At 41.7% G+C, this 23651-nt stretch overlaps 1 protein-coding gene across 1 annotated transcript; it reads left to right on the forward strand.

Annotated features, from left to right (window-relative positions):
• Positions 1–264: 264 nt before the first annotated feature.
• On the forward strand, positions 265–17630 carry LOC119652242 (protein O-GlcNAcase). The gene is made up of 14 exons (XM_038056216.1): positions 265–521; positions 589–640; positions 701–810; positions 12368–12591; positions 13527–13962; positions 14026–14137; positions 14190–14275; positions 14335–15011; positions 15074–15153; positions 15506–15683; positions 15754–15982; positions 16041–16126; positions 16195–16366; positions 16458–17630. Exons 1-14 carry the CDS (start codon positions 458–460, stop codon positions 16982–16984), a joined length of 3033 nt encoding a protein of 1010 aa, XP_037912144.1. The 5' UTR covers positions 265–457; the 3' UTR covers positions 16985–17630.
• The last annotated feature ends 6021 nt before the right edge of the window (positions 17631–23651 follow it).

Genomic DNA, 23651 nt, shown 5'->3' on the forward strand with positions numbered 1-23651 from the left:
CAAATGTACTGAAAAATTAGAGGAATAGATGCAACTAATTCTTCTTTACCCGATAGCGGACCACATCTGTTTCCTTCGCTGAGTTCCCGATTTCCTTTCCAGTGAATGTCACTTTCCCAAAGAAAGAAGACATTTGTTATGTTAATAAAAGCGAATATAGTTGTTCCCAATTGGATTTTGTTCAACGGCAAACAGGATTTCAGAACGTGTATTTCATTGTCTCTCCATCCGCCAATTGATGTTTAACAGTGTAATAAATGTCAAACAGTTTTGTCGTCCGGTAAATGTCAATTGTGCGGATTTTTCAACAAAAATTTTAGGCAAATCTCGTTTTTGCACGATTATTGATGTTTATTGGGTTCGAACGTGTTTCACAGCATACTCCATTTGTCATCGAGCAGATTCAAGCTTGGCCCGCTTTTGATATTTTTGCGTCGAAGCTCCGCAAGTGAACGAAATGACTTCGTCTCCGCCAAATACGGATGTGCGAAATGGAAATTTCATTTGCGGTGTAGTCGAAGGTAGAAAAAGAATGTCTCTTGACCTATACAGAAGCAGAGGGTCTTTAATGGCGTTTCGTTTGTTTAGGATTTTACGGTCGTCCGTGGACAACCGAGCAGCGCAAGGACTTGTTCAGGAAGTAAGTGTTTGGTCGGGACGGCATTGCTCAGAGCCGGCAAACTAACGATGACAATTTCAGGTTGAAAAAATGGGGAATGGACTCATATGTTTATGCGCCCAAAGATGACTACAAGCACCGGGCCTACTGGCGAGAGTTGTACACAGTGGAGGAAGCCGATCACTTGACAAGTAAGTTAGGTATTCAGTAAATATCTAGAACTGTCTTTCTGGACCGCCTTGGCCGGCCTCTTGGAGTATTTCTTTATTGTCGGCACTAGTCTGATGCGACGTTAACAAATAAATACCAATGAAAATCGTTGTGGAAATCGGCAAGGCATCGCAAGTTATAAGTGCAGAGGATATGCGTATAGCTGCGCGCTCAGCTTACGGAAGTTTGCTTTTCAAGTCTCATTGTTGGCAAAGGATATCCGTATCACAGGCTAGATGGCGAATATTAATCAATCCAGTTGTTAGTGAGATCTCAAACTAGTCAATGATAACCGGCTAACCAGTTACGCACTATACCACTTGGCGTACTTTCCGCTCTGGTGCTGTAATATAGGCGAACCCATACCTCTCGTTCGAAACTATTCTTGTACTTTGGGATTGGGAGGAAATATGTATGTCATGTTTTGATGGTGGATTACTTCTAACGACTACCGCAAAGCGCGCTCTCTTGACCTGGGAACCGGTTTCTGACAGACTTCTAACTGCAAGGTTCCGGTCCAATTTAAGGAGCTTAACAATTTTACAATGCTACGCACCAACGGAGACTCCCGATGTAGTGGATAATGATGCTTTCTATCAGCAATTACACGCAGTTTAGACGAGGCTTTCTTAAGGCGACATTGTGATGGGTGATGCGAATGCCAAGGTGAGCTCTGACAACAAGTTGCTCGGACATGTGATGGGGAAACACAGTCTTGGCGACGGTAAAGATAAAGGTGTGATGTTTGTGGTTTTCTGCAACGTCCACCGCCTCGTCATGGTGCACATTGTTCGTGCTGCCATAAGGTCAGTTGGATGTCCACTGACCGACACCATACGAGCAATTAGATTGATCACTTCGCAATCAGTAATAGATTTAGGAGTTGTTTCTGTGCGTGTGTAACAAGAGAGAGCTGACATCGGCTTCGAAAGGGATTACCATCTGATGGTCGCTTGCGTGTTGCGTCCGCGCCTTTTCGCAGGGTTGGGGAGCTGCTACCCCGTAAGTTCAATATCGACCACTTGTATGATCCAATTGTCGCTCGACATTGGGAGAGCTATCTTACTGATTGGACGGCAGATATACTGAGTAACTGGCCTTAGAATATCCATGAGCACCATGAGGGCTACCATCAAGAATGCTCTTTTCTCGCTGACTGCGCAATCGTGGAAGTCGATCGATGAACGAAGGGTTAGACGGCTCTATTGAACGCTGAGAATCATGGCAGGCATAACGGGCTTAAAGTCCGATACCGAGCGAAATTATTTGAAGTTAAGCGTAGTGTTCGCCGTGAGAAGAGAGAATTTGCTGTTTTGATAGATAGGGAAGCGGAAGATGTCGCAGAGCGCAATAACTTTCGGAGTGTATATCGCATCATCAGCAAATCGTTTGATCGTCTGTGAAACTAACAACTAATGAGGTCAAAGGAATACTTCACCACGATTCTTAACCATATCACATCCGGTTAGGTTTCTCCGCTTATAGCTGAAATGGCTGGTCACCGTAGCATGGGGATAAGGACTTTACTCCAAGCAGAAGAGAAATCATTTCGACCACCAATGCACTCAAACGGAGTAAAGCGACTGAGCTTGACGGTCTCCCTGTAGTTATTTATCGCCGCACCTGCAATTACTGCAGACCTGTTGTTTCCACTCATACGAAAATCTTGGGAATCCGAGATGTTTCCCAGAGAGTGGAAGAAGTCCGGAGGACGTGGATTAATTCAATCGACTACGACACCTCAAATAAAAATTTGGAAATGTAGTTATCTTAACACCAAGATCAAGTTAAGACTGTCCAGTGCTAGTTTTCTTTCTGTGTTGCTATATGGGAGTAGGGAAGTGAGCTGAACTTTTACCCAAAATTACCAAACCTTCGTCAAAACCTGTCTGCATCGCATCATCGGCGTACGCTGGTCTGAAAATATCTCAAATGAAGAACTTGTTGGGCGCACAGACCTAGCACTCATACGCACTGTGATCGAAAGATGGAAGTGGCAGTGGATAGGTCACACAATTGTTTGCTGGCTACGCCATGCAGTGGAATCTACTCTCCCAAGATGGTTGACAAGTGGGTTGCCCGAAGGGCATTTGGCTCAGAACAGTAGAGGATGAGTCTGAGTATCTTGGGGGAGATAAAGAGCATTTCTGGTGACCGCGAACGATAGCACGTAGTTGTATTCACGTTGTGGATTAAATTTTACACCATTCATCCTATCATCATGAAAGGTAAAGGTTAAATTTTCAACCCCATCCTCATAGGGAGTAAGAAGTTTATACAGGAAGAGAGGAGCGGCCCCCTTCAATCCAGATAAATGCTCTTGGCGGTCACACCCCCATAAAAAGTGATGGCCTTTTAAATGAGTTTTTGCTATGTCGTTACGATAGTGTTTTAATTTTCAACCCTACTTCGTTAACAAAAGACGATAGAGGGCTGTGTTCGAGGGAGTTCCCCGTCTCTAACCCCGTTAAGTGCGACAACAATGCTCGCTTAAAAAGTTAACCCCATCCCTCCAGGCGGAAAGGAGAGGATGAACGGACAACCGGGAGATCTCTCTCAAACAACAGAGCTACTGGAACGTCAGAAAAGTGAGATGCATGAGTTAACAGCTTGCGAGTTTGGCCTTTCACTTTAAGAGGTTTCCAAACATGTACGAATTACAGATCTTCGAGCAAAAGTGTCTACTACTACTGCTACCCGTAGCTAAGCCACCAGAGCCACTTCTAACTCACTTTACTGGAGCTATTCACGAATCCAACACTTTTTACAGCATAAAATAGTTATCGTTCCGATGCTTATAGTTCTTCTAAATAAAAATAAAACTAGGTAGCTTTCTCCTACTACAATATATTTTAATAGTTAGTAAATACGTATTTCGAGAGCTACTTACTAGCTTAGTAGCTAACTATTAAAATATATTGTAGTAGGAGAAAGCACTAACACTAATATTCGATTTGCAAGGGTATGAAGCTGCAAGAGTTTTAACGTAAATGCCTGTCGTGTAGGCATAATAATTGATTTGGAGACCACGATCAGAATCCCGCCGAGACTGACACATCGGTACTGGTTCATAATGAGTGCATGAAAGGTCTATCTAATTCCTGCTGCAAATAAATCGTTTGGCGGTTGAGTTGTACAGCGCAACTTCACAATAGAGTCCACAAGCTCCTTTGCTCGCGATATGCGCACAAGCACACTCTTTTTGAAACTCCTACAAGAGGGTCAACCGCAAATAATCGGGCCAGGAGCAAATCCCGAAGAATTCTTCTGGAGCGTATTCTTCAGACGGTCATCTCGGCTCCAATGGTTCCAGATAACCGCCGGTAAATTTCGTGGTAAGATCCACTTCACATGAATCCCATTGCAGACTCGCAATGCAAGGGCAAGTTTATCATCTGATGATTTGTTTCCTTCTTCCAGTACACAGAGAAAATCTGTAGTTTTTGCAAATAAATCTAGGCAAAACAAACTATAATTTGGAAACCATTATTTAGTATTACAAGCATTTTTAAAGTTTTGTGTGAAACAGAACCTTATTAAAATCAATTCAATGTCTATCTGTCCGTCTGTCACAGGAGATTTACTTCGAAGCGACTGAAGCTGTCGTCGCAAATTCGGTGTATCTATGTGGTCTGTGAACCGCTTCTCGTTGTACGGGGGCAGCATTTTGCATGGGGTTTCAGGGAGGGAGGCATATGTGCGAAATGGGGGCCAACAACAATATGGTCATATTGGGGATATAATGAAAAAGTTCAGTTAGTACTTTTCGAAAACAAACAGATGTGTGTGCCACTTACGAAACACGCATATACAAAGTCTGGCGCAAATTAAACCATACTTTTTCAAAAACAACACAATTTTCCCTTTTTTTTTTCAAAAATCATCTTTTCAAAATTCATCTTTTGAAATTTTGTTGCTGTATAGTGCATACAAGTATGCGTAGTTACATATGAAACTCAAAAAGCGTCTGGCCGTGCGTCTAGCCGCCTGCGCGGTTAACCGCAAATGCGTATGAGCCCTAACAATGTTGTACTTCAAGTTTGAGTCCTTTTCGAATCTTTAATCATGTCGTTGTAATGTTGAATTCAGAGTCAGTCAATTTGTCTGGAGCAAAGCGTCGGTTGCTCATGAAACTTTGACAGAGGAGGAGGATGTACCTTTCCTCTTTCCGTAAAAAGATAGCGCCACTATAAATAAAGATTGAATTTTATGCATGTTTCGGAATTAAGAATTGTAAATCACAATACACATATGTACATATATTTGTGCGCATCTCAATTCACGGTTTCGGCTTGCTGCGAGCAGGCTTGTAGATATGCATACATATGCCTCAAATTAAAAGCAAACGACCTCGTATTTACTCTCGGATCAAATATGTTCGTACCGTTAGAAGTTGTCTTAATTTGTTCGGCTGTTGCCAAAATTGACCATAATTCAATGCTTTACGAAGTTTTCCTGCTATGGTGAACCTTGCTAGTCTTGAACTCACTATAGATGCTGTCTTTCTTCACGAGGTGGTTTATTTCAGACCTCTCGGTACAGACTTCAGCTTGCACGAACATATTACTTTTATTTCTTTCCGGGTGCTCACTGTCGCCTAGTTTCAGATGCCAGAAACTTCTGACGACAATCAACTATTGACATAGTCTTACAAGAAACAGTTGATTATGTTGCAAATTCCAGCATGTTTCGGAAAATTAAACATAATGCAACTGTTCATATCTTAGGATTGTCGCTTGTTTTACTCTTGCTATGAATACTATTTTTAACGGAGTATCTGAACAATAATGCAGCGAAGCTAAGTATAGCTTCGCCCAAATGAAAACCTTTAGTTAAATATTGCGCTGATATGTAAAGCTAAGGCGTTACACACGGCTTTCCTCCCGCTGGCCAACAGAGAAATGATAAATTCTTTACATTATGTGGTGAAGGATAGTATGTGTCTCTGGGAGATTTGCAGATTCGGCACTGCAGTTCTTGATAAATACCTGGGTGATGCACTCTGTTTTAACAATGGTTAGCAAATTCTTCTCTCATCTCTGCCTCTCTGGACAATGCAAGGCAAGAGACGAGAGTGTGAACTGCGAGTTCTCTGCGCCTTGAAACAAAGATAAACCGAATGGTCCTCCACTTTATAGGCTTTGCACCACACAGTGTTCCTAGTATACTATTGTCTGGGATTTTGAAATTGAACCTTGGATGGGATCGCATTTGCTACGCCCACGGAAGAGGACTGTGAGTTAGGCACCTGAAGCATACCTTTCCTGTGCCAAACTTGCGCTCTTAGTACACTTGTTGAACAGGTCGAAAAGTCCAAGATAGATGTGTTGGTGGGAAAGAAAACAAAATTATTAGGCAATGGGGTGTTGAATTCTCTAGCTCTATCTCATAGTATTTTCAAAACTGGAAAAATCTGTAACTCGAGCATGCATCATAGATTTGCAGTCGACGAGAATGTCAATGAGAATCATTTAACAATTTTCTGGTAAGAATATTTGAGTGATCTTTCAGTTTTTCTCGATATTTATTAGTTTGCATAAGTATTTCATCATCTACAAGAGTATTGAGATCGCGACGTGAACTACTATTCTTGACGAACCAAGATATCTGACATTGTCACTTTGTGGAATATTGATTCAATGTAACCCCCATTAGCAGAAGTCTTTTCCGATTCAGAGTGAACTTAACAGAACAACTTTTGCACTCGTTGGCGCGGATTCTCTACGTCATTAGCCCCTATTCAAGTTTTTCAAATGAATTTCCAGGGTTTTGGACTGATTTTCAGGGTTCTTATAAGAAGTAAGGATCGCCGTGTCGTCTGCGAAAGTAGATATAAGCAGGCTATCGTCAACAGGCAGTTCGGAAACATATATAGCTCCATTGATTATTGTGCAATTCAATATAAATTGAATTAATATTTATTTATTATTTTGTTGTAAAGAGGTTGAAGTATTAAAAATGATAATGCTAGGATGATCTTTGGATGTGCTTTTGTATCTTAATCGGAACGGCTGACACTGTATATAGGACTTCAACATATGATATGGTACATGCCGGTAGAATTTTTCTAATCTTGAATAATAGCCCGTTGTGCTTCTGTCGAAAGCCCGGATAATATGGAGAAAGAGAGCGTAACAATATTTTTTTTTGGTTGAAAGCTTGTCTTATTGCGTCTGTGGTGCCATGTTTTGCTCGGCAGCTGAATGGATGATGGATTAGGAACGACTGAATTTTTAATATCAGAAGTTTTTGAACACTTTTGATAAGGTAGGAAGCAGGCTTATAAGGCGATATGATGCTACTTGCGCTAGAGCTTTTCTTGGTTTTCCCACCGTAATTATAACAAAAGTTCTCCACATGTCCGGAAAGTAGCGAATACGTGGACATAACGTTTGAGACGCGATTTTATAACGATAGTAGTACCACCATGTGAATCCATTGATCCCAAAATTGAATTTATCCGTTAGGTTATTTAGGAAACATTTCAATTCGAAGTTCGTTTGCTTATACCATCTACATTCCAGTAGCAGATTTTTAGTATACTCATTTACTGAGTAAAATTTGAAGCATTTGCGATTGGTTTCGAATTGATTTTTGCAACATTGCTTGCATGTAGTTTATATTTTTTCTTTAAGAGTGCTACAGCGATATAAATCAACGTATCTAACTAGTACCTAACACTGAGGAAGGCGGCACGTGGTCTCCGAAACAATTGTATGCGGGGAAAAAAAAATATTTACAGGATAAGGAAAAACACCTAGTTTTTTTCTCAACTTATTCCTTGATATGTCTCCAAATTCCAACTCCGTCCTTCATATCAGGTCACTTTATATGATGATGACGTCATAATCATCTTAAACTGCAATAAATTCACGTGAAATGCACAATTTTGACCTCCTATAACTTTGTTACAAATAATTAGATTTTTGAAACTTCCAAAATTGTGTATTATATTATTGCCTATAACGGTACCAAATTTCGAACTTCTAGGATGAAGTTAAGGGAAGTTTTCATGGTAATAGGAATGCTATGTATTTTGAGGCCTAGATTTCGTCGGGATGCACCATTGTGATTTTTTCAGATTTTTCAGTTGGGTAGGTTCTGAGAACGAGAGTTATTACACTTTTTAGAGGACACATTTTGGGCTTTCACTCCCCTGTTTCACCCAGTATCAAAAATATCAGTATTGAAAAGTACTAAACAACCCCTTTCATTTGATACTCCACTTGACTATATTCTGTAAAAGCAAATGTTATACCCCTCTTTCACATATATGGGGAGCCCCCTCAAATTCAACATAAAATGACGCCGCTTTATATAAAGGAATTCACAGATCACATCTTCTCACTAAAGTTCGTGACAATTGGTTCAGCTGTTTCCTTATAAAATTTCCTTCGATTCTACTAAGGTTTTGTTTCATACAAAACCTTAATAAGAACGCCGCAAGAGAAGTTTTTCTTTTCCTCCGCTCTTTCTTTCCACTCTTTCTACACTCATTTCGCTTCCGTGTTGTTGAATTATGTGGGTCCCTTGGCAATTGCCGTGGACGTAGCAGTGCCACTGTCTTGGCGTAGTAGCGTGGTTCCTCCAGCTCGAGGTTTGAGTTGCTTTAGCCGGTGTCACAATGGACGTCGTTCGTTTCAATCACGCGCTGATCGGGCTAGACAAAGAGGCAAGAGTTTGTCCCCGGCGTTCTCGAGGACTGCTCTCACAGAACACTAAATGAACAGATCATAAAGCGTCTGTCAGTGAGTGTGACGACTAAACTTAACCACCTACCGACGGACTTAGTCAAGGCATACCATCAAATCCCTGTAGCTCCCAAAGACATTCCAAAAACGGCAATATGCTTACCTTTCGGTCTCTTCGAGTTCACTAGGATGACTTCAGGACTATGCAACATGGAGGAAACCTTTTAGAGATTCATAAACTCTTCCCCTGAGTGCGTGCATTTAGAGCAATTCGAGGTCTCCTTAAGGCTTTTCTAGTACTTAACGTTGAGAAATGCAAATTCCTACATTCGCAGGTGATATTCAGCGGTCAATTGATTACCCCTGAAGGCATTCCAGTCAAAATTTCTACCGTCGTTTCTTGCCCAAGGTCGCCCAAAATTGGTCGATCCTTAACGCTTACTTACCTGGTCCGAACGCCAAAGATTCCGGCGTTTGAAGCCACCAAGCAACAACTGTGTGGATGCTACACTTCTGGCATTCTCACAGTAGGGTATTCGATGTATCAGACATTGCCGTAGGTGCGGCTATTCACCAAAAGTGAACCAAATCTGGCAACCGTTGAAATTCTTTTCCAAACAACTGAATCCCGCTCAATGGAATACAGCACTTATTATCGTGAGTTATTGGCCGCGTACTTCTCAATTAAATACTTGTAGTATTCCCTTAAAGGCAGGCAATTCACAGTGTTCACGGACCATAAACCATTCATTTTTGCGTTGAAATAAAAGCCCGACAAAATATCCCTTCGTCAATTTCGGCACTTGAGCTTTATTAGCCAGTTCACTTCCGACATTCAATACGTGTCTGAAAAAGATAACGTAGGTTCTGACGCTTTGTCGCGTGTTGCAGAGGTCAAGGTCCTCGCTGTTGTCGATTTTTCGGTAGTTGCCGAGGCGCAGAAGGGAGTTTGCTATCTTTGGCTCAACCCCCAGCATATTCTCCGAGAACTCAATCAAGGGACCACGACTATATATTCTGGGCAATTTCCAAAGGGAATTATTTAACGCCGCTCACGATCTAGCGTACACAGTCATTCGGACAACGAATCAGTTACCCACAGCTATGTCCATAAACAAGGACATTAATTCTTGGGCTAAGCAGCGAATTGCATACTAGAAGTGCAAGATTACAAAACCCGTCCCGGAAGGAAAAAGGTCGGCATGTTCTTTCAGTTCACCGAAGGTTTTCACACAATCCACCTCGATTTAATTGGCCCTTTGCGAGACTCGCACGGTTTCAGAAATTGCCTCACACTCATCGATAGGTTCGCGCGTTGGCGTGAGGCGATACCTTCGAAAAACATTATGCTGAGGCCTCTCTAGAGAATGAATTCCACGCTTTTGTGTGCCGGTAATTATAATCAGGGAATTTAGTTTGAGTCCTTCGTTTCTTCAGAGTTGGTCATACCCTCGGCTTCAAACGCCACCACAGTCCAATGAGATGCTTGAAAAGTCACACAGAACACTGGAGGTAGCTATAGTGGCCGACAACGACCTTTTTTGGTCGCAGGTTTTGCCACTCGTTCTATTTGACTTCCGGACAGCCAATCGCGAAGAATTTGCTACAAGTCCCGCGAAGCTGTTACACGGAGAGAACCTGAGACAGCGACGCTTTACTTGACATTAGGTTAGGACTCAAAACTTCCCCACCTCTGCTCAGCGAGACGATGCTGAAGCCGCCACCGCCCGCCAATTGGCTGACCTGCCCGAATTCTACACGCATGTCCTAATTAGGACGGACACCTCTTGGAAGCCATTGCAGCCATCTTACGAGGTTCCCTTTGAAGTCCGGGATCAAGGCCCATTTCATTATAGCCTCAACGTCGGTGGTTCGGCTAAAGCTAGAAGGAAGAAAACGCAGCCAGGAGGAGAGGCGTGCGACGCGTCCATTATGACTTGCGGCAGCTGAATTGAGGGACCCGTGCGTCAGTTTCCTCACTGAAACCCCCTTTGGTTTTAGCGTCATCAATTCGCGTCGGCCATAACATCGAAAAACAATTTGTGTAACAGTGTTCAAATTTTAAATGTTAAAATCGATTTTTCATCTAAATTTGAAAACGCAATATTGTAACGGCTATATAAACTTAGAAACTTGCAAAGTTGACAAAAGTTCGAATGGCATGTAAAAAAGGTGGACTTTATTTTCTTTTACTTTCAGCCTTTGTCCTATTCACAAGCGAGGTCGGCTCGTCGTGATCGGATTCGCCATTTGGTTCTATCAAATGCCTGATCTGGATGCAATCCCGAGGCTTCTAAATCCCCACCGTTGTTTTATAATAATAATAATCGTTGGCGCAACAATCCATATTGGATCAAGGCCTTGAAGTGTGTTAGAGCACTTCATTCAAGACCGTAACGGTACACCACAGTACACTGTGGGAGGCAATGTGGTCAGCATTGCGCTCGCCCGAGATTATTAACCTGATTTGACTCAGGTACTCATTCACAGCTGAGTCGACTGGTGTCCGACATCCAATCACGATAACAAATTCCTCTGCCCCCAGCGAGATTTGAACCGCGACCTTCCGCTACGATAGCCCAGCGCTCTAACCACTTGAGCCATCCGGACGACCACCGTTGTTTTGGCGTCGATAATTCTCTAACAGTAAAAGATAGAGTGGCCATTCCATGGAATAATTTTCCTTCCTTTCATTTCCTTTCAACGGACCCCTGTGTATATTCAGAGCACTTCAGTAAGAGCAGCTCATAGGGTAATTCGTTTAGATCTGTGGGAAAATAACGAACGTGAAAAGAACAGAGCATGGGAACTGAATCGAGTTTATATAATGTCTTCAGGTTCTCGTATCCCACTGCATCTGTTTGGTAGAAGATAGGAAATTACCATATCTTCAAACGAGGAAACTGGGGCAAACTAGAAAGCTTTGTGGCGAGATATACTGATGTCTTCTATACCGATGAATGAAAACAAAACAGGGTTGTGGAGCAGCAGTCTACCTTTCGAATAAAAACCAAAAGTGATCTTTTTTCTTGGGACAATATGCAACGATCTTTCGGACCTTAGAAACCGATTGAATTATATTTCTAGAGTCAATACGGAACAACCCTGATTAAAATCTTGGATGGTTAGCAAAAGAGTTCAATTTCTTCAATGCCCGGAGCGGAATTAGCAATTGAAGTGTCAGATAATGCTGCTATCAAAAACTGGTAACAAGCTTGCCATAAGGACAAGCGACATAGCCTCAATGCTGCTTGACACAAAAATGTTTTCCCGTCAGAACCAAACAAACATACTGTCAAGTACAACCTGCCAAAATGCAAGAAGACTTGCAGAAGTATTGTGGACATTCTGACAGGCCATATTTATATCCTGTAATGAGGAATCGGAATGCGCAGAACATTCCCTATATGAGTAGCCCATCTAAGGACTTATAAGACATCACATTTTTGCCGCTGATGTGCTCCAGTTACAGCGGGTAGCATCACGTCCTCAAATGTAAATCCTGCGATACATAAACGAATCAGATATTCCGCTAGACGTGGGAGATGAGTGCAATGGACCACTACGGCCTGAGTGCTCAGAGGCTATGCTTCATCCTCACTTCAAACATACATATGTTGATTAGTAAATGGAAAAGCCCTAGAATGTAGTCATGGGTGGCATATGTACGTATTTCAGGTTTCGAATTAAAATTTAGTGGGCTAGAGTTCTGAATTGTGGTCTAAATCTTATTTGAAACCAATCAGTTGGAAGAAAATTATTTAAAACTATCCTTACTAGACTGATTGTAACAGAAAAGTTTCTACCATTAGAATTCATCTACTTTATTCATTCATTTCGTTTTCAGGTTTAATCACGGCTGCTAAAGAACAAGGAATCGTTTTCTATTATGCGCTATCACCAGGCTTAGATATGACCTACAGCAACCAAAAGGAGATAACTGCTTTGAAGAGAAAACTGGAACAAGTGTCACAATTTGGTTGTGAAGCTTTCGCATTACTTTTTGATGACATCGAATCGGAGCTCAGCAAATCGGATAAGGAAGCATTCCAGACTTTTGCAAACGCCCAAGTAATAATTTAATTATTTCAAACGAACATGGTTTGATTTTAGTAATGAAATTAGAACGAACGAAAGGAAGTTATTAAACAAATACCGTACTCCAGAAGAGTTCTTCTTCTTAATTCCCCAATTACGGTATTTGTATAATAAATCCCTTTGTAGTAAAAAAAGGGAGAACCTCTCTTAATTTTATTATTTCAAACACTGGCTACGAAACTAAACTCAAAATGCCTGAATTCCGCAATTTTCGGATTTATTTGCTACTCTGGAATCAGCGAACTGAAGAGATCAGAGAGAGTCATCCGGAGTTGACGTGTAATAGTGGGGATTGGGGGATGACAAAATTTTCATCCGAGTTGGCATTATCAATAACGAGGGTGATTCCATAAGACACTTCAAAGATTGGTGAATTTTGACGATCCAGGTCCGTTCGCAGTTAAAGACCGCTCTATCATAGCCGTGGACACATGCTTGCTCATGCTTTACTAGTCAGTTTGGGAAGGTGTGAAAGGCCCTTGGTACTTTAGTCCTTTTAATGTCTTATGATTTCAATCATAAGACATTACACCGATGACTTGATATGCTGCACGGTGATTTGAAAGCCTCGCGATTGCATCCAGATCAGGCGTTTCATCAACAACGGCGTAACAACCGGTATTCGGTCTAGGCGTTTGACAGAGCAAAATTTCACAATCGGTCAAGACGAGTTGATCCTGCTTTCACATGAGACAAAGGCTGTAGAAAAAGATATATTAAGAGCCATGCCCATGAAAACACAATACGCCCGAAAATTATTACATAAAAATTCACCAAATCTTTCATACTTGAAGCTTTCGACTTCCGGTCTTTTGATTTTCTCAACTTTTTAGTATTACGGTTACATACAACTTACGTTTCATTTACTTGAAATAATGAAATGAATTCTAATAAAATCTTACTTTCAGGTTTCTGTCACAAATGAGATTTACAACCACCTAAATGGCCCCCGTTTCCTCTTTTGTCCAACGCAATACTGTAGTTCACGTGCTGTGCCATCCGTAACGCATTCCGAATATTTGAATACGCTTGGATCAAAACTTTGTCCAGAAATTGATATAATGTGGACAGGATCAAAAGTTATCTCTAAAACGCTTAGTGTAGAATCGATACAGGAAATTACTGAGATACTTCGACGACCGCCTGTCATATGGGACAATTTACATGCAAACGATTACGACCAAAAGAGAGTATTTTTAGGTCCGTATTCAGGGCGCTCACCAGAATTGATTCCTTTGTTACGTGGTGTTTTAACAAATCCAAACTGTGAATTTTACGCAAATACTGTGGCAATTTACACGTTGGCGTATTGGTCCAAATGTAGTCTAGATACGAAAGTTAATAGTAAGTATAAACACTGAAATATTTCTGGTATTATTTAAAACAATTGTCTGAACCAATATACAGATAGCATATCAGCGGATATAAAACTAGAAACGGAGAATGATGATGGCATAAGCAATGAGGACGCGCCAGTTTCTTTATCGAAAAATATATATCACCCTCGAGTTGCTTTGAAGTAAGGTCCTTGGTTCGTATTCATTTAAAATATTGACCAACTTTTACTTCAGAAATGCTATAATGGAGTGGTTGCCCGAGTTTTTCATTGAGAAGGAAGCCTGGGGTCCAATTTCAAAGCCACAACCGCCTCTAACAAGTATTTTACCTAACGATATGAGCTGATTGCTTGAATAATTCAAATTTTGTTCCTTGTAGTGGTGATGCCAATTATCCCAATTTTGCCTTCAGTTAACACATGCATGAGCTTAACAACGACCACAACAACCACTTCAAGTTCGGCTTGCGCAAAGATACCGGAGGTCAATACAAACCAACTACAAGCATTGGCCGATGTTTGCAGTACAGTGACAGCAACGAACGTTACCCCGATCCCGAACGCAATAATGAATTCTTTGGTGTCGCCTACGAAAGTCGTAACTAATGATTCCCTGCCGAATCCCATTGTTACATCAGTTTCAAATTTTGAAATTCCCAGTAAGATACCGATATCAAGCATACCGATTCCAATTATGAATATAAAAAATGAGGACAGTGTCGATAGCATAGTTGATGAGAAAAGTGAAGATGCTGATGCAACTTCTTTGAAAAATAGTGAACATAACGAGCAAACCATGCATGAACACTCCATAAAGAATGCGACGATTGAAGAAGATGTAACAATAACAGAAGCGGAAGCGAATAATTTAAACAATGGAGAGCCTTCCGTCGAAATCAAATCTATCCAAGAAAACGTTTCAATGACTGACGGTGTTTCTTTGCCAAGTAGTCCAACGGAGCCGATGGAATGTGGAAGTAGTTTAGCTTCTCAGTCTTCACCTAAACCAATGGCAAAGAGTCCTTCAGATGATGTAGTTATGTCGGAGACAGTTTCGGTAAATATTCTATATCATTTGACTTGTTTGTGTCGATAATAACCTTGTTTGAATTTTCCAAGACTTCATCGGGTAGCATGCAAGTAGAGGGTTCGGATACTTCGTTAACATCGAGTGCGGATATGAATGAGGATTTTGAAAAGTATATTTTTTTTTGGGTTTCTACGAAATCTGGCTCACCTGATCTTCGATTTATATATGAGCATGTGATTAATCTGAATTCGCATTGCTTGCTCTTTAACAAGGGCATATATATGTGCTTCATATTCATTCCATTGTGAAGTGAAGGCATTCACATATTTTTGTGTGTCATTCATTTTATTGATACGGCGTTAGTTTGCAATTCAAACGAGTTATGAAATGCGTCTCATTGGATATTGTGGTGTTTAATGTTCGTTTAAAACAGTAAAAGTTTTTGAAAGATCGTTGGTGTGCCAGCTTCCGGAAGATCAGTGCGAGAATTGCGTTTGATTTCTAATTGTTTCAAATTTCAGAAGTTCCAACGAGAAAGCAATTACAGTAGAAGATTTATATCTTTTATGTGATCTATTCTATCTACCCTTTGAACACGGGAGTCGTGGTTTACAATTGCTCAATGAATTCAATTGGCTGAAGATGAATGCTTGCATTCTACTCCACTCTGGTAGAAAACCAGACAATTCAAAACCAGAGGTGAGTAAGCCAATTTTCTGACAAGCTGGATTCATGATTTTGATTTGTCGTGTTCGTTTTCCAATTTAAGGTGCAAGAATGGTTGCGACGTGCAGACAAGTTTTCTACCCTCTGCCAGAGTGTTCTGGTACTTTCGCGTAAGATTGCATGCTGCACTAATAGAGAGCTTGTGTACGATCTATTCTCGTATGTATGGGACATAGCAGGTGTGATATCTTTATTAAATGCATTCGTGAAGTGGCTTTCTTTGGGAACATTTCCCGTTAATATCAATTCGTATACTCAAGGTAGCTATACATGTAAGTCAATGTGTTCTCAGAATTAGTTAACACCATTCATGCTCCGATCATATTTCAGGGTTCAGTAAAGGTTGGCGAGAGATGTTCATGTCAGGTGACCAGGAACCGTGGATTTTTCGTGGGGGTTTGACATCCGATTTACAGGTAAAGGGGATTATATAAGCTACATTACGGCGCTGATTCAATTGCTTACTTTTTTTCTATGCTTCCAGCGATTAATTCCAGTCGACTCGGGAAATGATTTGTTCATCTATAAATTACCTGATATTCCCACGCCAAACTATTATCTGATTCGTCCTTATAGTAACGCAGATGAAGACGAAATTTATAGAGTTTGCCAGAAAAAGTCTTGTGATGAATCTATTTCTACCGAATTATATCCAGGTAGTTTGCATATTAATATATGAAATGAAATTTATAATAAATCAACTTTGAAATCTCAAACATTGGTAATTGCCCATTGGTTTTATTCCAGAAAATATACGAAATATTACTGCCGATCACTTAGTGGGCCCGTTCGTGACCATTAACCCCGAGCTATGTATGGTTGTGCAAAATGCCAGCAATGTAATGGTGGGTTACGCGTGTGCTGCATTAGACGCTCGAATCTTCTACCGCAACCAGGAAATGTGTTGGGTGCCCGCAATGTGCGAAAAGTATCCTCTATCTCTGATGGACTCTGATGATCTACCGACAACCGCTAAAAAATCTATACAAAATTTCCACCATTTCAACTATGATTGCCCAAGTGAAGTACTTAATACGCACCCGTCAATAATGACATGTTTCGTTTTGGATGAAGAAATGGCCACAGATCAATCGGTTGGGAAGCGTTTGGTGATCGTTCTACTAGCGGCATTGCGTTCGAACGGATCGTTTGGTGTCCACGTGTGCATTAATCAGTCGGATAGCCACCTCTTTCAATTTTATTCGAAAATGGGGTTTTCGGAAATCTATCGCGATTCTGGAAATTCGCGTATTTATTTAGGTCGTAACTTTTAGCACAGGTAGAAACATATTTAGATTGTAAGCCTAAGATATAATGATCATAAACCTATGTGTAAACGCGCATACAAAATAAATAATAAGAAGTGAAAAGAAACTACGTGAGACTGTCTTCATCATATGCTGTGTTATGTTTAAAAATCTGTACTTTGCAGATGCTGCTCTGTATTGCTTGATTAATTTTTTACGTGTATTATTTCAAAAGCGATTGGTTTTCACTCTTTCTATTATAAGGCAACTTTAAATTAATTTCGATTTCGAATTGACCAATCATACCTTTTAACTTTAATATGAAAAACTAGGAATATTAGCGAACTTCAGAATAGACACAGTGAAAGGTAGATACGGCAGAGAGTTGATCGTCTTGGGATTCGTTGATACTTGAAGGACAAACAATTTTGAATGAATGATTTTTTTCTTTGTTTGGTTTAACGGTACGTTGGAGAGTAGGATATGCTTTAAACTTTAATGTAGAATTCTCAATCAGGCTGTCTGTCGTCGAATTTAGTGTCTTTATTTTTAATTAACAAAAATATGAGCAAAAAGAAATACGTGAATAACAACTGTGTCGTGTCGTTTCGATCTTTGTTAATTCTCTAATACCAGCCAGAATGTAACAAATATATTATTCTGAAAAAGAAAATAGTTCTCTTCTTTGATTTCTTTGATTTTGTCTGTCTGTCTGTCTACACCTGCAATGAATTAATACATTTGGAATACGTTCTAGCTACTGTCAAGTATTTTAAGGGCCCTGTAGAGCTATGAAATAAAGTGTCATGACATTGCGCGGTGTTGCTCCGGAAAAGTTACTTGAATTTTTTCCTTGTATGAAATTTCAATTAAAAGAGGATGGTTAATTTATAATATATAATTATAAATTATAAAGTAGACATATTAGGTCATTCCTCTTTTAATCAGTTTAGATTTCGCTTTTCGCTGGAAGGATATATGTCCTTATAGTGTGCTCCTTTAGCTGACGTTTCCTCTTCTACAAAGTGTAGTCAGTTTTCTCCGCGACTGCTCACTTCGCCAGTTATCATGAAAGGCATGGTGTAGCAGGAATATTCATGGAACCGCTCATCCACAATAATCTGTGGACTGGGTGTTGGATCTATTTGTATTCAACAAGTGAGATTTTGGAGCGTCTGGCAGAAGTTCAGGCAAATATCACTGTCTCAACATCATGATTAAGTGGAGGATGTTCTGTGCTGCGACGTATCATCATCGAAGAACTTAGTCGGCGTACAGGCCTGGCACTTGTAGGCGATGTGATGGGAAGGTGGAAGTGGCAGTGGATAGGTCAGACATTAAGGAGGGTCGAAAATTCTATACCTAGCTGCGCCGTACAGTGGTCGCCTCAAGAGCACTTGACGAAGAATAGTAGAGGACTGCGGGCGTCTCGCCAAGTTTTAGGGATAGTTGACCCGCATTTCAGCCGAACCGCGGACGATGGCGCATAGTTGTGATTGACGCGCTATACCCTACCAAGGGGTAAATAGCAACTATAGATGCGCGAACCTTTCTTTTCGTTTCTATGGAGAGTTCTGCAAATCCACTATTTTTTCCTTATCCTCCTTCTAAGAAAATCTATTTTTTCATATATGGCCGTTGATGTATACAAATCAATCATCATCATCATCAACGGCCCAACAACCGGTATCCGGTCTAGGCCTGCCTTAATAAGGAACTCCATCCTCATGTAGGGGGCCAAAAATTCTTCGGAGGATTCTTCTCTCGAACGCGGCCAAGAGTTCGCAATTTTTCTTGCTTCTTGCTAAGAACCCGAGTTTCCGAGGAATACATGAGGACTGGCAAGATCATAGTCTGTACAGTAAGAGCTTTGACCCTATGGTGAGACGTTTCGAGCTGAACAGTTTTTGTAAGCTGAAATAGGCTCTGTTGGCTAACAACAACCGCGATGATTTCATCATCATAGCTGTTATCGGTTGTGAAATTCGACCCTAGATTGGAGAAATTGTCAACGGTCTCAAAGTTGTATTCTGCTATCCTCATTCTTCCTGTTTGACCAGTGCGGTTTGATGTTGTTGGTTGGTCCGTCTTCGGTGCTGACGTTGCCACCATATATTTTCTCTTGCCTTTATTGATGTGCAGCCCAAGATCTCGCGCCGCCTGTTTGATCCGGATGAAGGCAGTTTGTTCGTCTCGGATCGTTCTTCCCATGATGTCGATATCGACAGTATAGGCCAGTAGTTGGGTCGACTTAAAGAGGATCGTACTTCTTGCATTTACCTCGGCATCACGGATCACTTTCTCGAGGGCGAGGTTAAAGAGGACGAATGATAGGGCATCCCCTTGTGGTAGACCGTTGTTGATGTCGGATGGTCTTGAAAGTGATCCTGCTGCTTTTATCTAGCCTCGAATGTCGAATGGTCTTGAGAGTGAACTGCTTTTATCTGGCCTCGCACATTGGTCAGATTCAACCTAGTCAGAGAGAATTCGGTATACCAACGAAATTAATAAGTCATTGGGATACCGAATTCTCTCATGGCCGTGTACAGTTTTACTCTGGCTATGCTATCATAGGCGGCTTTAAAGTCGATGAATAGATGGTGCAACTGTTGTCCATATTCCAACAGTTTTTCTATCGCTTGCCGCAGAGAGAAAATCTGATCTTTTGCTAATTTGCCTGGAGTGAAGCCTCTTAGGTATGGGCCAATAATGTTCTGGCCATATGGGGCTATCCGGCCTAGCAAGATAGCGGAGAATGTCTTATAGATGGTACTCAGCATCGTGATATCTCTATAATTGCTGCACTGTGTGATATCTCCCTTTTAATGTATGAGACGTCAATCGTCAGGCATTGATTCGCTGTCCCATACCTCGAGCACAAGTTGATGGAGCACTTGGTGTAACTGGTCGCCTCCATATTTAACCAATTCGGCTGTAATTCCATTGGCTCCTGGCGACTTATGATTTTTTAGCCGATGAATTGCACGGACTGTTTCTCCTAAACTTGGTGGTGGCAGTATTTGTCCGTCGTCTTCAGTTGGCGGGACCTCCAAATCGCCGATGTTCTGGTTGTTTAGTAGCTCATCAAAGTACTCAACACATCGCTCCAATATGCCCCTTCTGTCGAAAATCAGATTTCCCTCTTTGTCTCAGCAGGATGAGCATCGAGGTGTATAAGGCTTCATCCTGCTGACTTGTTGGGAAAACTTGCGCGCCTGGTGCGGTTGCTCCCTGTACTTTTCTAGTTCACAGACTCGTTGGTTCTCCCAGGCTTCCTTTTTCCGTCTGTGATGTCGCTTCTCCGCTCGACGGAGTTCGTGATAAGTCTCTGCGCGTGCCCGCGTTCTTTGAGAATGCAACATTACTCGGTATGCGGCATTCTTCCGTTCCGTTGCTAGCTTACATTCATCGTCAAACCTGCCGTTCCGACTCCTTTTGCGGCTGGGGCCAAGTATCTTTGTGGCCGTACCCATGATAACTTTCTTCAGGTCCTCTGTTGACTGCGGTTATTGCGGCATCCATTTCCCTCTTATAGGTGTCGCGGAGGGCTGTGTCATAGATGGCTTCAGTGTTAACTCCCACCTGTTTGTCAGAGGGGATTGTAGGTGGTATTGTTATTCTAGCTCGGAGCACCATGCCAACGAGATAGTGATCCGAGTCTATATTGGTCCCCCTATATGTTCTGACATTCATCAAGGAATGAGAGGTGGCGGCGTTCGATCAACACGTGGTCAATTTAGTTGAAAGTGGTCCCGCGCAAACCAGGTACTTCCAACAACCATTTCGTGTGACCCTGCTAATTGAATAATCCGCAGTCCTTTATCATTTGTATTTTCGTGTAAGCTATGGGAGCCAACGTATCGCCTGAATACGGGCTCCTTCCCTACTTGGCTGTTAAAATCCTCAAGTATGATTTTGATATTGATATCATATCTGGGACAGGCTTCGAGGGTTCCTTCTACTGCCTCGTAGAAGGTATCCTTCTCCGAACGTTAATGAGGCTTATATTTCTAAACTTGCCTCGCAAGCGCAGAGTGCATAGCCGTTCGCTTATGTTTTCAAAGCCGAGCACAGCAGGTTTTATTTTTTTGCTGACTAAGAAACCTACTCCGAGCACATGGTTTACTGGATGGCCACAATAGTATATGGTGTAGCGGCTCTTCTCCAGGAAACCGGTCCCTGTCCAACGCATCTCCTGTAACGCTGTTACATCAGCCCTATATTGGGACAGGGTATCCGCTAGCTGCTTATCAGTTTGATCTCTGTGCAGGGAGCGCACGTTCCATGAGAAAATGCGCAAATCGTTATTCCGTTGTCGTTGCCAGATTCGTCGTTGTATAATCCGTCCAGTCCGAGGCTCCTGTTGTGGCTTCGTAACAAGTTGCCAGCCCTACCCAACCCCCAACCTGGAGGACCAGTTGGTACAATTTGTCCCGTTTTTAGGGGCGGGGGACTCGCCTTCATCCTTCTCCGTCTGCAGCTTTTCGTTAAGAAAGAGCTCCCAGCGGTCACCACGTGGAGGTGGAGATAGGGTTTGGTAGTAGAGCTGTTGGTGTTGTTTCAGCAGGCATTTCTCAGGTTTTATGCTCCATCGTGGGTACCAATCCACGTTTCGCCCTGGGACCTATACCACCTTTTGACCAAATCAATGCAACCTTTGAATTTCTACTTGTCTTTGGATACGAGTATCCCCTATATTGACGTCCATGCATCTATACAAGATTTATAGATTTAATGTTGTTTTATAAAACGAAAATGTCGGTACTTAGCCGAACCTGGAGTATTAATTACGACTGATAATATTGATATCTTGTTGACTCCTTCTATTCTCTTGAAGAGGGCACATGTGAATATTTTCTTATATAGAGATTGCATATCCATAGAAATTATCTTCAAATTTTCGTACCCGCTCTTGGGGATTCTTATGCAATGATGTTTCTTGTGACATTACCATTGAAAATTTGATTATATCTCTATGTAAAAATTAAATAAATGTTGTCAAATATAAGAAAGTTTACAGAGAGTCACAAGATTTTCTAAGGTATTTTTTCCGGTACATTCATTTATCTATTTTTTAAACGCCACCCTGAATATAAAACGGATTAGAATAGGAAAATGGAGATCAAAAGTATAGAATCAATTTTAATAGAAGCTCTATTCACAAAAGACACCTTGGGTGGGCTTATTGTAGGATGCTAGCTACACCTGGCTATGCTGGTAATGTTACCACACTACATGGACAGCAATTCAAAACAAGCCCAACAAAGAGAGCGAGTGTCACCTATTGAAACCTGGCGGGGTCATTTGCAATCGGTCTTCATTACAGGAGGGCCAGATTCTCCTTGAAGTGATAAGTGGTTAGTTCGCTATTGGTGCAATGGCTGCAGAGTATTGGAAAAAGATTCTGTTCTTCACAGTTGCCAGCAAGATGTCGACTTCCTTCGTCGGGCAATTGATTAGTCCGTCCATTTGCACATTTCTTTTTATGTTTCTATGACCGGAGGATTCTTATCTCGAACGCGGGCAAAAATTCGCAATTTTTCTTGCTAAGCACTCAAGTTTCCAAGGAATACATGAGGCGTGACAAGCTCATAGTCTTGTACGGTAAGAGCTTCGACTCTATGGTGAGACGTGGCTGCCAAAACCGTGCGCGGATTTCATCGTGGTAGCTGTTACCGGTTGTGATTTTCGACCCTAGATACGAGAAATTATCAATATAGTTTCCTACCTTTAGGGTTCTTATTTGACCAGTGGGATATGATGTTGTTGGTTCTTGGTTCTTTGGTGTTGAAGTACCACCAAGCACTTCAGGTGTCCCTTCCTCCTTTCGTTTTTTACCAAGTTTGCTCTGCAATGGGCTGTCAGCGATCCGTTTGGTACTCGTGGTGTTCTCCTCGGGAAGTGCGGTTTTTGTCTTACTTTCCATGTTCGCCTATAGTATGAAATCCTGTCCAGGAGCCCTTCCAGTTCCTTTAATCCGTTTTTCACCCCCTTGCCGACGTTTTTCTGGAGGAACGTCGCAGATCGCATGTGCTTCACAACTGCCATGCATTTCTTAATAAGCCTTTCCTCTTCAGCTTGCGCCAGAGTAGTCGAGAGTCCTCCCACTCGGCTTATATTCGAAACCATTTGATTAGTTTCGGCAGTTTCCACTGTGCCTCTTTCCTCAATTATAGCACTGTGCGGTATGGTCTGGGTTCCTATCTGCGTTGCAGGTGCCGCATCACTTTTCGAGTCTTTCCCTCCGTCTGGGCGTCCCGATGTTTCGTCGGGTATTTCAGCCCTTGTTGCGTCCTTCGCTGGGCACTGGGGCGAACGGCGTATTTTCGTGCTGCGAATAAACGCAGCTAGCTCAGTCTCCATTTCCACTATCTCCTCGTTTCGTTCGTTTTTATTCTCCATTTGAGTTGTCCTTCATCAAGGCAACTTTCAAAGAGTAAACATCATTATCAGACATTCAAGGCAGAGTTTAGAACACTCCACCGGGGATTTTCTGACCATCGTCCCATTGCTTTATGTCATTAGAAAATAATAATAATCGTTGGCGCAACAATCCATATATTCATTCAAGACCGCAACGGTACACTACAGTAACACTGTAGGCGGCAATGCGGTTAGCATTGCGCTCGCCCGAGATTAATACCCTGATTTGACTCAGGTACTCATTCAAAGCTGAGTCGACTGGTATCCAACG

This window comes from Hermetia illucens, chromosome 3 (genome assembly GCF_905115235.1).
Source record: "Hermetia illucens chromosome 3, iHerIll2.2.curated.20191125, whole genome shotgun sequence".
NCBI classification, from domain to species: domain Eukaryota; kingdom Metazoa; phylum Arthropoda; class Insecta; order Diptera; family Stratiomyidae; genus Hermetia; species Hermetia illucens.